The sequence below is a fragment of the Myotis myotis genome, unplaced genomic scaffold, assembly GCF_014108235.1.
Source record: "Myotis myotis isolate mMyoMyo1 unplaced genomic scaffold, mMyoMyo1.p scaffold_m19_p_2, whole genome shotgun sequence".
Classification (NCBI taxonomy): Eukaryota; Metazoa; Chordata; class Mammalia; order Chiroptera; family Vespertilionidae; genus Myotis; species Myotis myotis.
Window position 1 is genome coordinate 55,539,534 of NW_023416324.1, and position 14,623 is coordinate 55,554,156.

Below are 14,623 nucleotides of genomic sequence, written 5' to 3' on the forward strand. Positions count from 1 at the left end.
GGCCGGGCTGAGGGCCCCCCCCCCCCGAGAGCACAACGTTTTGTGCACTGTGCCTCTAGTATACTATCTAATAAAAGAGAAACATGGTAATTAGCGTACGACCGCTACCCTTCCCATTGGCTAAACAGGACGATATGCAAATTAACTGCCAGGCAAGATGGCGGCCGGCAGCCAGGCAGCTGGAAGCTAACATCAGGCTTGCTTGCTTCAGTGACGGAGGACTCCAACGCTCCCCGCCTGCCACTGCCGGCCTCTGAGCTGCAACTCTAAGCAACTATGTTACAAATATAGAAGCTAAACAAAACCCCAGAAACCTGCTTTAGTCGCCGGGCTTCAGCCAGCAGGATCGCAACATTGTTTCAAATACAGAAGGTAAACAAAGGCCAGAAACCTGCTTTCAGCAGCAGAGGCCTAAGAGCTGGAGGCTCAGAGCTAAAGCTGGCCAAGAATAATAAAAAAAAGAAAAAAAGGAGCAGTTGGGAGCTTCAGTCACCCGCCAGCCTGAAAAAAGCCCTCAGCCCCTCACCCAGACTGGCCAGGCACCCCAGTGGGGACCCCCACCCTGAAGGGTGTGTGACCAGCTGCAAACAGCCATCAGCCCCTCACCCAGGCTGGCCAGGCACCCCAGTGGGGACCCCCACCCTGATCCAGGACACCCTTCAGGGCAAACCAGCCGGCCCCCACCCATGCACCAGGCCTCTATCCTATATAGTAAAAGGATAATATGCCTCCCAGCACCAGGATCAGCGGAGCCGCGAGGCCTCCCGGCACCAGGATCAGCGTGACAGGGGGCAGCACCCAAACCCCCTGATCGCCCTGCAGCTCTGTGTGTGACAGGGGGCGGGGCCACAACCTCCCTGTCAGCCCTGCTCTGTTCATGACAGGGGAAGGCGCCCCAACCTCCTGATCAGCCCTGCTCTGTGCCTGATAGGGGGAGCTCCCCAACCCCCTGATCGCCCTGCGGCTCTGTGTGTGACAGGCTGCGGTGCCCCAACCCCCTGATCGGCCCTGCTCTGTGTGTGACAGGGTGCGGTGCCCCAAACCCCTGATCGGCCCTGCTCTGTGTGTGACAGGGTGCGGGGCCCCAACCCCCCCACCCCACGGGCCCTGCTCTGTGTGTGATGGGGTAGAGCCATAACCTCCCTATCAGCCCTGCCCTGAGTGTGACAGGGTGCAGCAACCCAACCCCCTGATCCGCCCTGCTCTGTGTGTGACAGGGGGCGCTGCCCCAACTCCCCTATCAGCCCTACTCTGTTAGTGCCCGGGGGGAGCTCCCCAACCCCCTGATCGACCCTGCTCTGTGCGTGACAGGGTACGGAGTCCCAAACCCCTGATTGGCCCTGCTCTGTGCGTGACAGGGGGTGGCGCCGCAACCTCCCCATCGACCGTGCCTTAAGTGTGACAGGGGGCGGTGCCCCAACCCCCCAATCGGCCCTACCCTGAGCGTGACTGAGGGTGGCATCGCAACCTCCCGATCCGCCCTGCTCTGTGCATGACAGGGGTGGTGCCCCAACTCCCCAATTGGCCCTGCTCTGAGCCCAACCAGGGGCTGCACCTAGGGATTGGGCCTGCCCTCTGCCACCCAGAAGCAGGCCTAAGCCAGCAGGTCGTTATCTCCCGAGGGGTCCCAGACTGCGAGAGGGCACAGGCTGGGCTGAGGGACCCCCGCTTCCCCCCCGAGTGCACAAATTTTTGTGCACCGGGCCTCTAGTAAATATATATATATACCCTAATATGCAAATAGACTGAACGGAAGAACAACTGAACAACCGGTTGCTATGATGTACGCTAACCACCAGGGGGCACACGCATAACATGGCAGGCATCAGCAGCAGGTGGCAGATTGCAGAACATGGCAGGCATCAGCAGCAGGTGGCAGATTGCAGAACATGGCAGGCATCGGCCACGGTGGGATGGTGGAGGTGAGTGGGGATGCCAGACCAAGGCGGGGCGCCAGTCACTGTCATCAGGGCAAGCCTCTGGTGGTTACTGAAAATTCTTTGCTCCCGCAGCCACGGTCCCACCGAGGACTCGCACCTACTGTGGGCACCCGTACCTGCTGCCGGCACTGGCCCCACTTGCACCCACTGCCGGCGCCCAGTGCCGGCCCAATCTCTCAGCGCTGTCAGCTGGTGTGAGTGGCAGCTGCCATCCCCGATCACCCCTCAGGGCCTCTCTACTTCCCCCTGCTCCTGAAGGGGCAATTGGGGCCGGCAGCTGCCTCTCGCATCTGCTGCCACCAACGGCCCCGCTTGTACCCGCTGCCAGCACTGGAGCCACCACTCGCACCAACTGCCAGCACCAGTACCAATCGCTCGGTGCCCTCAGTGGGTGCTGTGGGAAACTGTTTATTGCCTTCACTATCTGATAAGCATAGACAGAGAACTCCCGGAAACCCCCCGAAGGCTGGGTGCCTTTGAAGCCCTAGCAAAGGTCTGAGCTAGGCGCCACCTCTGTTTGTCCAGACACTGGTAGCTGAAACTACTCCCCCATTTATTATTATGTAAATCCTTGCTGATGGGCTAGTCTGCTTGTTACTAGGGGGTCACCAGCAACTGCTGGCCTGGATCGCGCCTGAGGGCTTCTCCACCTCCCCCTGCTTCTGAGGGGTGATTGGGGCAGCAACCGCCACTCAAGCCCGCTGCTGGCACCGGCCCCAATTGCTCTGCACCATCAGCGGGTGCAAGCAGGGCCAGTGCTGTCAGCATGTGGGAGCGGCGGTGGTGGTGGGAGTGGGCTGTTGCCAAATAGGGGGCTGGGGGCCACGGTGGGAGGGGCTGGGAAGGGGCATAGAGGATGAGTTGAGATCCGCCCCTGTGCCCATTGCAGCCTCACAGCCCACAGTTCCTTTCAAGGTGCACAAATTCATGCACTGGGGCCCCTAGTCTATATAATAAAAGCCTAAGCAACCCTTGTGGTGGAACGACTGGTCACTCTGATGCACACTGACCACCAGGGGGCAGATGCTCAATGCAGGAGTTTCCCCCTGGTGGTCAGTGAGCTCCCACAAGGGGAGCACCGCTCAGCCAGAAACCGGGCTCACGGCAGCGGTGGCAAGAGCCTCTCCCACCTCCACGGCAGTGCTAAGGAGCAGCAAGCCAAGCAGTAAGGAGCAGCAGGCAGGCAGGCAGTAAGGAGCAAGGGGTCCTGGACTGCGAGAGGGAGTTCCGACTGCCAGCTTAGACCCAATCCCCGGAGATCGGGCCTAAGCCGGCAGTCAGACATCCCCCGAAGGGTCCCAAACTGCAAGGACTACGAGGAGAAAGAAAATTAATACCTAGGTGCATTAGAAGGAAACTACAAAAAAAACAAAGGCAGAGAACATTTTTAAAGTAGTCAGAAGAAAACCGGCAGGCGGTCATCCCCCAAGGGGTCCCAGACTGCTAGAGGGTGCAGGCCAGGAATTTCATGTACCTGGCCTCTAGTAGTTTGATAAAATCAACTACAGAACACATTTATCTCAGTACAATTTGAGAAACAGGATTTTTAGAGAATACAAACTTGCAGTATTTATAAATATTTCCTCTCTAGCTGAGACTAACTAGGTTCCACTTAGATGGGGTCTTAAGCGTACTATTCATTCATTCATTCATTCATTCATTCATTCATTCAACTGTGCACAATATACCAAAGAATGCACTGTGAGGAATACAAACATAGTATCAGAACCAGCCTAGAATAAGTAAGATCAATACATACAAAAAGATGCCATGGTACAAATATAAATAAAGTATTATTTATGCAAGAAGGACCAAGGAAGTTTTAGAAAATGCATGGATTGAATTTGGGCATAGAAAAACTAGAAAGTAGAGATGACAGAAAGACTGGTAGAAGGACCAATATAAGGCAATGACAGAGGCCAATTCATGGACTTAGAAGAAGAAATTGACTGGATTGAAATTAAATAATCAGAAATTAAATGATTAGAATATCATATTTGGAACCAGACTGCAAAAACCTTGTGTACCACCATAAGGGATTTGAACTCTATTTTGCATACACTAGAGTTGATGAATAAGGGAACATGAAAAATGAGAGGTTTAAATTAGAAGTATTAATCTCACAAATGATTAAAATTTAGAGTAAGAAAATATAGTCCAAAAAGCTACTAGATTTAATTATAGAAATAGTTTATCAGACAGGGATCATTATAAATACTCACATCCACCCAACTTGTAGTAGAGGTAAATCTTTAAAAAAAAAGACAGACAGATCTCACCTACCCTAATACTCAAAGTTTATTCCCCAAAGTAATCATGAAATGGGAACTATCTATACTAATAAAAGTGTAATATGCTAATTAGACCAGACATCTTCTGGACAACCTTCTAGATGTCCTTCTGGACAAAGCCAAGGTGGCGGGGCCAAGGCAGAGGTGGTTAGGGGTGATCAGGCCAGCTGGGGAGAGCAGTTAGGGTGATCAGGCTGGCAGGGAAGACCAGTTAGGGAGATCAGGCCAGCAGGGGAGAGGAGTTAGGGGAATCAGGCCTGCAGAGGAGAGCAATTATGGGGATCAGGCCAGCAGGCAGGTGAGCAGTTAGGGGCCAGTGGTCCCGGATTGTGAGAGAGATGTCCGACTGCCAGTTTAGGCCTGATCCCTGTGTTGGACATGCTCCAAGGGGTCCCAGATTAGAGAGGGTAGAGGTCAGGCTGAGGGACCCCCCCCCCCCTGCCCCGTGCATGAATTTCATGCACTGGGCCTCTAGTGATTCTATATTCCCTCAGTCAATCTCAATTCCTATGTGCTTCTCACAGCTTGAGCATCACAAGTCTAGTATTAAAGATATGTAGATTTTTCATATAACATGTCCCCTAGGCCTAAGTAAACCACTTCATCAAGGACTCCACCAAAGAAGGAAGAACTGGCTGTGTTACATCTGATGAAAAACAATATTATACTGTACTTTATGTGCTATTTAAGAAACTTTCGAGGGGACTAAAAATGGTGGCAGAGTAAGTAGATGCTGCACGGACATGCTCCCAGGAACAAACTGGAATTACAACTAAAATACAGAAAAAATTCCTGAATAATCAACAGAAAACTCGCAGGAGAGAACCCTGATACCCGAGGACTGAAAGTGGAGACTGCATAGAGACTGGTAGGAGGGGCGAAGGCGTGAAAGGGCTGGTTGGGTGCCCACAGACAGCAACTGAAGACCCAGAGAGCTATCTCGGCTGTGGGGGGGTTGCCACTGAGAACTCTGGGATCTAATCCCCAAGCTGGGCCCCCCAGCAAAGAGCACCAAGACTGAGGAAGGTACCCACATAACATCTGGCTGTGAAAAGCAACTGAAAATTCAGGCACCTTCTTAAAGGGCCAATGCACAAAATTCCCTGTGGAGCCACCCACCTTGTGCTCCGGCAGAGAGAAGGTGAAGTGGACTGGAGCTGTGAGAGCAGAAGCCAGGACTGGGGACTCAGGGGATAGAGCTCAGAAGGCAGACACCCCAAGTTTCCTGGGCTGAGTCATTCCCTCACACAGCTGAGGACATCTTTCCCACATAGACATTTGTCTTGCCTGCGGGGAAGACAGTTGACACACCCTATTGGAAAACACCTTGCCCTGAGGCTACTTAAAAGATTAAAAATAACAATTAGCCTCCAGGCAGAAGCAACTGCCCCACCCTGTTGAAAAAAACTTGCCATACCAGAGGATGATTGCCTGGGGGGCAATTCAAGTCAGAATCATATCAGTCTGTAAGCAGAGGTGGTCTTTGCCTGACCTAATTTGTCAGAAACAGCCTTTAACACTGTCCTACAGTAGAGACTGAGAAATGTAGAGGATCTACCTAATATATAGTCACTAACCCAAACAGCCAAAATGAGGAGACAAAAAAACAACCCCCAATGAAAGAAACTTTCAAAAATAATTTTGGCTCAATTTTTGCTTCACATACTAACTTTAAAACTAATCCCAGCTTAATAATGCCTTATCACTTCCTCATCTTAAGCATATTAAACATTTTAAAGGTAATGAAATAGCAACTTATTCCAAAACAATTATTTGAGGGCCAAAATTTCCTTAAAATAGTAAAATGTTTCAGGAAGCTCAAACCACGCAAATAATAACAAAAATCTTGGAGAAAATATGGCACAAAGTGCAAGATACCTGCCCTCCACGAAGGGCATAAAACAATAACAGGCTGGAGGGCAATTGTGAAGATCATATGAGCATGTGTTTTTATTTTTCACTCATAACCACTGAAATCCCTTTTCCTGAGTCAATATTTTGAAATAGTATTATAAAATTATGGCAACCTATTTATTAAAATGTTTTTTATATCAGATTAACACTTGCTAAAAAGTAGACTAACACAATTTCTTTGATAAAAGTGTTTTTACTTTTAAAGTGTAAACTTGTGCTTGCTTTGCCTAACTGATAAAATATTTCCTAGTCAAGTGTTTATTTATCCAGCACTTACTGAGCATATTATGTGACAGGCCCTGTGCTAGATGTTGGAAGTACAAAGTGAAATAAAATATAATCCTTGTTCCTTCAAGGACTTCACAATCTAACTAGAGGCCCGGTGCATGAAATTCATGCACGGTAGGGTTCCTGGGCCTCACCGGCAATCAGGGCCCATCTATGGGGTGACTGGCGGGGTGATCAGGGGGCCCCTTGCTGGCATCCACCTTGGCTGGCCTGGCACCACACGCTCGCCGGCCCTGCCCCCATCACTGCCAGTCACCTCCCTCCTGCATTGAGCATCTGCCCCATGATGGTCAGTGCACGTCATAGCAACCTATTGTTCCACCAGTCATTCTGCCATTTGGTCAATTTGCATATTAGGCTTTTATATAATCCTATATAATAAATGCCTAATATGCTAAGTGTCCCGTTGTCTGGTCATCCGTTCAACCAATCAACAGGTAATATGCTAATGATATGCTAAAGCTGCTCAACCGCTTGCTATGACGTGCAATAACCACCAGGGAGCAGACAGTTGACCGGTCGACCAGTCACTATAATGGGCACTGACCACCAGGGGGAAGGCTCTCCAACCAGTAGGTTAGCTTGATGCTGGAGTCCAGCTGTTGGGGACTGAGCAAGACGGGAGGACATGCCCTGGAGTCCTCCCACGGTCCCGCCCCGGCTGGCCAACCTCCCACGTCCCTCCCCGGCCCCGATCATGCACTGATGGGGTCCCTCAGCCTGACCTGCACCCTCTCGCAATCTGGGACCCCTCGGGGGATGTCAGAGAGCTGGTTTCAGCCCGATCCCACAGGCCAGGCCGAGGAACCTCACTGGTGCACGAATTCATGCACCTGGCTTCTACTATAGGGTAAGGGAAACATACTAGATTAGTATAATCATATTATAATCAAAGTATACACAGGATACCATAGAAGCAAAAAAGGGAATAAGGAACTGCTAACAATGCCATATAGTTTTTCTTGCCCCACCAACCTCCATGGAGCATTAACAAGGGCACTTCATCTATGCTGACAATTTCACATCCTTCCAAGGGCTCTAAATTAAGAGCTAGAGACTAAGAAGCTGGGACAGTGAAGGTTGGATTTTGGCAGCAGGCAGCAGTACCAACATTAAGTTTCCAAAGGCAATGGTAGTAGCTATGCACTACCTAAGTCTAGACTTCAGCAATTCATAGCTGCATTGTTGTCACTGGACTGGTTTTATGTCATTGTTTTTAGAAATGTCTTCTCTGCTACCTAGTCTTGCTTGTTTCTGATTATTTACAGCTACAGCCTTCCCATCAATTTGGGAAACATACTAATCAATATGCTTTCCATAAATTCCTTTTCTACTTCAACCAGTCAGAATTGTCTTCTGTTGTCTGCAATCAAAACCCCACACTGAGGCATTTAATGATTAAATAAATTTTACTTTATCTCAATTTTTACATTAGTATTGACTGATGTTTTATATAATATTCCATTATGGTTGTAAGTAAGTTATACATGGTGGTATGTTCTAACAACAATAAAAAAAAAAAAAACTTCAAATTTCCTTATCTTTTTAAAAAACAACACAAAAATGCAAATGTAATAATCATCTACGAGTGATTTTTACTAAAGTTCAGAGTTACTCTTTATTATGAATTCTTACCTGTCAGGAATGCCTAGCCTCTTCACACTTCTATAAACAGAAAGTGTATTTGCAACATGTCGATAATTAAACCAGAATCGGGATGTACACACCTAAAGTATTAAAACCAATATGTTATTTTTATGAATCAAAATAAGCCACAAAGGTACAGAATTATTTTTCTTTAGGTAGGATATAGAGATGCCTAAAGAAAGAGTATATCATAATTCAGGCTTAGAAACAGCAAAGCACATAAAGAATTGTCAATAAAACCAATCTCTCTAGAGCAGTGGTTCTCAACCTTCCTAATGCCGCGACCCTTTAATACAGTTCCTCATGTTGTGGTGACCCCAACCATAAAATTATTTTCGTTGCTACTTCATAACTGTAATTTTGCTACTGTTATGAATCGTAATGTAAATATCTGATATGCAGGATGTATGTTCATTGTTCCAAACTGAACATAATTAAAGCATAGTGATTAATCACAAAAACGATATGTAATTATATATGTGTTTTCCGATGGTCTTAGGCGGCCCCTGTGAGAATCGCTGCTCTAGAGAGAGGTCTTTTATAACTAGCATTAAATAAAAAGGCCACTCAGCTTAAGAGAAAAAAAAAATCAATCAAATAGTGAACCAACTTAGTTACCCTCAATTTCTGTGACTCTAGAAAGTTCCTGTTTCTAAAAGATTCAATTCTTTAAAATCAAAGACAGTGCACATAATCCCTTCACAGAATTGGGTTATATAATATTTCTTTTACTCTAGATTTCTTCCTAATTTTAGTTGTGAAAATTATAAAATAGACACTAAAACATAACATACAAAACAGTTTTATCTGTACATAAGAGAATATGTTTGGTATAAAGCTGTTAAACTGAACAGAAAACTAGAAATAATGCAAACTAGTTTTACATTTAAAAACTTTACTTGGCCGAAACCGGTTTGGCTCAGTGGATAGAGCCTCGGCCTGCAGACTGAAAGGTCCCAGGTTCGATTCCGGTCAAGGGCATGTACCTGGGTTGCGGGCACATCTTCAGTAGGAGATGTGCAGGAGGCAGCTAATCGATGTTTCTCTCTCATCGATGTTTCTAACTCTCTATCTCTCTCCCTTCCTCTCTGTAAAAAATCAATAAAATATATTAAAAAAAAAAAAAAAACTTTACTTGTAGAATGCTTTGCAATTATTTTTATATATTGATATAAAAAACACAAGTTTTAAAGGGACACAAATTGGCATGTTAAAAAAGGATTCCTAAAAATGATATCAAAAGAACTAGAAAAATCTAATGCCATATCTCAAAAGTCAGGTCTCTTGAGAATGCATTCCAAAAGAGATAACAGAGGTTGGGGTCAGGTAGTAATATACCTACCCATCAAGCACCCTTCTACCTCCTACCACATGCCTCTGCTAATAGTGTAAATACAATAGGTTTGAGGCTAGCATAAATGTTCTTGCCCTGCAAACAGAAAGGAACTACAAGTTCTTTTTATTAAAATAAATGTTCAACTTAGAATCCAATAAGAAAAAAACTAAAATTTTTTACTACATAAAAAAGTAAAACGTCATACGTGAAAAATAGCATAAAATCCTAACTGAAATGAAAAACTTGAAACAATCATCACACAATAACCCGATTTTGAAAAATAGACAAAGGATGAGAGCAAGCATTTCATAACAAGAGTATTAAAAATGGACAATAAAACTCTTAAAGATGCTCAACTTCTATCATAATTTAAAAAACACAAATCAAAGTGATAGGTATCCAAAAAGTCTGGCAATTCATAGTACTGGCAAAAGTGCAGGGAAATGAATACTCATATTCTACTGACTAAACTAAAATAAACATAAACTAAACTAAATCTTCTAAAAGGGTAACATGCAATATACATCAAGTTTGAAAATGTACTTATCTTTTGATTTAGCTCATATCAGTATGCAAAAATATGTATTCAAGGATTTCCACTATAACACTGCCTGTATTAGCAAAAATCAAAACCAAAAAGCTAGAAACAAAATCACTACCCATCAGGAGCAAAGAATCTACAGGTTCCCTAACTTGAGCAGAAATAGTATAATGTATATCTGAACCAATTGGTAATATGATACAATAAATTTTATTTTCAAAATTTTGATTCACACAAAATTTCTTAGACACATATCTAAGTGAATAGAATGGTATACCTTCATATAACTTACTTACCAAAACAGCCCAGTTGTTTGTGTGGCCACTTCTAAAGAACTGCTCTGCTTGTTCCTATCAGTCAAATAATAGCAAAAAGATTAGAAGAAAGCCACATTTCCCAAAGTAAAGACTGGTAAAGGACAGTCAAGATCCATGGAGTTTTTACAGTTATAATAACAATAAATTATCATTATGTAAGTTTATAAAGATGCTAGTTTTTGACCTATGAAGGACCAATAGAGTTTTATTTTTCTGTTAGGGGGCATTATTTTAGGGAGGGGCTGTTTGTTTTTAGCCCAGTCATCTCTTCCTTATATGCTTCTAGTTTTCCATTCAGTCTTCCAATTGTGAATGACTTATTTCATATCTTGATTCTAAACATAACAATTAATAACCTTCCTGTTGAAATTTCATTCAATATTCATTCGTACTCTGCGCTGGGTGCTTCCAATTACTTCATTTGAACTTACCAATATATTTTATTGAGCACATTCTCTGGCATGCTGTCATGTATCACTTCACTAATCTGTTAAAGTGAATCTGAATTATATTTGCTGGCATGGAACATTAAAAACTTCAGCATCCAGATACCTAATGAACATGATTTTTATTATATACTACAAGAATAATGAATATAAACCATAATGACCTCAGAGCTGCTCCCAAGCAGTATTACTAGTCCAGTCAAACTGCCTGGATCCAAATCTGGGTCCTATTACTTATTATTTGTATAAACTTAGGAAAGCTGTTTAACTTCTCTGCACCTCCGTTTCCCCATCTATAAAAATGTTATTACCTGGCTCACAGAATATAGGAATGGTGACTGGAACCTAGTAATTATATAACTTATGATAGCTGTTTTAATTTTCAACTGGCAAGAAAATTTCAGGGAGAATGAAATGTTTTTAAAAAATCACTCAAATGTGCCCTAACCGGTTTGGCTCAGTGGATAGAGCGTTGGCCTGCGGACTGAAAGGTTCCAGATTCGATTCCGGTCCAGGGCATGTACCTTGGTTGCGGGCACATCCCCAGTTGGGGGTGTGCAGAAGGCAGCTGATCGATGTTTCTCTCTCATCGATGTTTCTAACTCTCTATCCCTCTCCCTTCTTCTCTGTAAAAAATCAATAAAATATATTTTTAAAAAAAAATCACTCAAATGTGTGTGTGTGCATACACAGACATACACACATATTTATTTTTAACCATTCTCAACAGCTACCTAGATGCTTTAAAAAAGCAATGTGTGATGGTGCATAAAGCACTGGTTTAGGGATTCGCAGATCTGAGTTTTATAGCCCAGGTCATATCCCTCACCTGCGAGACTGGGGTAAGTCATTCAGCTCTTTAGATTTGATTTTCCTCAAGCAGAAAATGAGAGCTGAATGTCCTTTCCAGTTCCAAAATTCTTGGATCATTAGGACTTTAGGGGGCATTGGGACTTTAGGAAAAAAGTTGAGATAGCAAAACTCTTTTGTGATTTTTCAGACAATATAGCCATTGCAAAGTTACTCATTCATTTTACATATGATTAGTGGAGCACCAGTTATGTGCCAGATACTATGTAATATAAAGTGATATAAAAATCATTGCAGAGCATGCTGCTTTCTCTCAAGAATCCGAGTTCAATACAGAAGACAAGCATGTACATTACACTACAATGTCATTAATTCATTCATTCATTCACTCATCACTTCGTTGGGCGCCATGTGCCAGTCACTGTCCTGAGTGCTCAGAATACAATGTTGGGCTAAAACAATCAGAGTACTTGCCTCCAAAGAGGTTACTATCCAATTTGCTAGACATATTAAGCAGATGATAACCTATAAATTCTACCAAGGTAAGATACACAGTATCATGAAAGAGTATAAGAGGGGGAAATGACCTAATCTGGGGGGTATGGTGTGGAGAGGGAAGGTTTAGGGAAGGTTTCCCTAGAGAAGTGACATTTGGGTTAGGATCCAAAAGATGAAAAGAGGAAAGATAGCTCCAGACAAAGGAAATATGGGCCCTAATGGCAGGTGGGGCTTAAAGGTGTTGAGAAACTGAAAAAGATTAGCACAACTAAAAGTTTGAAAGAGAGAGAGAACTAGGGGTGTGGGTAGGGGCCAAAGTATGCAGGGCTTTGTTTATGGGGTCATATAGAGATTTTGTCCTTTATCCTTAGAGCAATATTAAGGTGTACATGGGTTACATGATCAGATTTGCATTTTTAAAAGTTACTCTGGCTGTAGCTTGGAGAATAGACTGAAGGGAAGAAAGAATGACTTGATGCAGACTAGTTAGGGAGCCATACTCCAAGTGAAAAATGATGGAATAATAGATAATACAAAGCATGCATGAGTTATAATCGATGAATGCTATACAAGCTTAATGTACAAATTACAATGGCAATATCAAAGGAAAGGGATAGGGAAAGGTTTTACTGCATCTCACTAAAGGGACAAAAGAATCAGGCAGTATAAAACATGGTAATGTGAAAAAGCACAGTAACAATCAAAAGGAAAAAAGAGTAATGGCATCCAAACTGAAGTGTACAAGATAATTCACTAGAGTAAAGGAGGAAAATAGAACTCCTATTCATATTCATATTCCCTCAAAAATATGCTTTATAAATGTTGAATATATAAATTAGCAGTAGTTCATGAGTATATATATATATATAGAGAGAGAGAGAGAGAGAGAAGAGAGAGAGGGAGTGCATGTTCAATATCCGTTTAAAGTTTGCAGTCCACTGATCTAAATTCAATGTACTGAGGTGATGGGCAGAATGGGTTCCAATATGAAAGCTGAAAACTAGACAGAGGCCAAAGCATGATGCTAACTTTATTCGGCATGCAGTGGGAAAGATTCAATCAGAAGGATAACCTGATCAGGTTTACATTTTATAAAGACTAACTTAGCAACTCAAAGTGAGGGGAGTTTGGAAGCCTGGGGGGAAACGAGATAAAGTAATTGCAGTAATTGCACTGGTCTCGGCAAGAAATTACCAGGCCTGCATTAAACCAGTGGTAAAAGCAACTTTAGAAGCTCAGAACACAGAACTTAGTTTTGATTAAAAAGTGCGATAAAGAGAGGTGCTTGTTGTTTAAAGCCCCAGGCTTCCCGCCTAGGAGCAGCCCCTAGGGAAATGGGGCAGAGAGAAGACACGGCTGGGACACAGACCTTCAAATGCCTGCTGACTGCACGGGCCCCTGAAGACGGTGCTAGAAGGGATCTAGACTGAAGAGAGGGGCGCGGTGTTTCTTATCAGAGTGCGGGGCACAGTGAGAGCTTTACGCGAGGCCAGAACGTCCTGCGAGCCAAAACCCAAACACCGCACCCACCCGACTCCCGGCCGCGGCGCGCGGTAGTTCAGCAGCAGGAAAGGGCTGCGCTCTGCTCGCCTTTCAGCCGCAGGGCGTGCACACCGGGCGCAGAGGATCGGGTGCTCGCCCCTCTCCCAGAATTTGATTCTTTTAATTCGTCGGTTTAAAAGGCTGCAACAGACTGAGAAAGCCCTGCCCCGTGACACTCTCCCACATCCCAGGGAGCCCAGTAAGAGGCGAAGGACTCGGGGAGGCTTCCCTCGGCTTCTGTGTATCGGACATCGGCTGGGCGCTCGCGGCCCCGACCACGCTGTCCTCCCAGGGCCCGGTCGCTCGGAGGGCCTGACTCCTACCTCGATCTGACTAGTGGCCAAGCTGCCGAAGGACAAGAGCAGCAACCCTGCCAGGGGAGCCACAGCCCGGCTACAATAGGAGGTGGCGGCCATGTTTGCCGGCTTCAGCCTCCGGCACCCGGAGGGGGCGGAGCGAGTGCCGTAAAGCAGCGCGGCGGGCTTGCGTGTTTTCTGCGACACCCGCCTCCTCTCCAGGTGGCCGGATTGTCATCTGTCCCCAGATCTGGAGTTTCCCAGGTTTTCTGGGTGAAGATAGAGGGAATCGAACCTTTATCGTTATTGCATTTTCAATTTGGACATTGTAAAATAAGTATACGGGTTTGAAATACAAGTGTGAAAGGTGAGAAAGACAAACCTGTGATCCCACAAGCTCTCAGAAGCTAATTCCTTTTTTGCGTAGTGCTGCCAATTCTCTGAATATATGAAGCTGGATGTGGTTGGAAGAGCAAGCACGTAAGCACAAAAAGATGATTAATTGGATCTTATGCAAATAGAAAGATAGGTGGGTGCTGCAACACGTTTGAGGCCTATTACTTATTGAAAGTATGAACATGTAGGAAGTAGTTACGTTTTTGTTTCTTCAGTAATTGTGGAGCTAAATCATCTAAAAGACAGTCTGAGAACTTAATAAGGTCGTGTATATTTATTCAATGATGCTCACTATATGCATTCAATTTTAAATTCTGTTTTTCAAATAGCACGACATAAACATGTGTTTATGCTGTCTCAA

At 44.7% G+C, this 14,623-nt stretch overlaps 1 protein-coding gene across 2 annotated transcripts in view; it reads right to left on the reverse strand.

Annotated features, from left to right (window-relative positions):
* PIGK (phosphatidylinositol glycan anchor biosynthesis class K) overlaps positions 1–14,018 on the reverse strand; it is a 100,639-nt gene extending 86,621 nt beyond the window's left edge. For both annotated transcript variants that reach the window (XM_036349917.1, XM_036349918.1), the window contains exons 1-3: positions 13,894–14,018; positions 10,254–10,307; positions 8,069–8,160 (exon numbers count right to left, since the gene is read on the reverse strand). In XM_036349917.1, the coding sequence (XP_036205810.1) occupies positions 8,069–8,160; positions 10,254–10,307; positions 13,894–13,986 (239 nt within the window). In that variant the 5' untranslated portion in view covers positions 13,987–14,018. The remainder of the gene's footprint in view (positions 1–8,068; positions 8,161–10,253; positions 10,308–13,893) is intronic.
* Between the last annotated feature and the right edge of the window lie 605 nt (positions 14,019–14,623).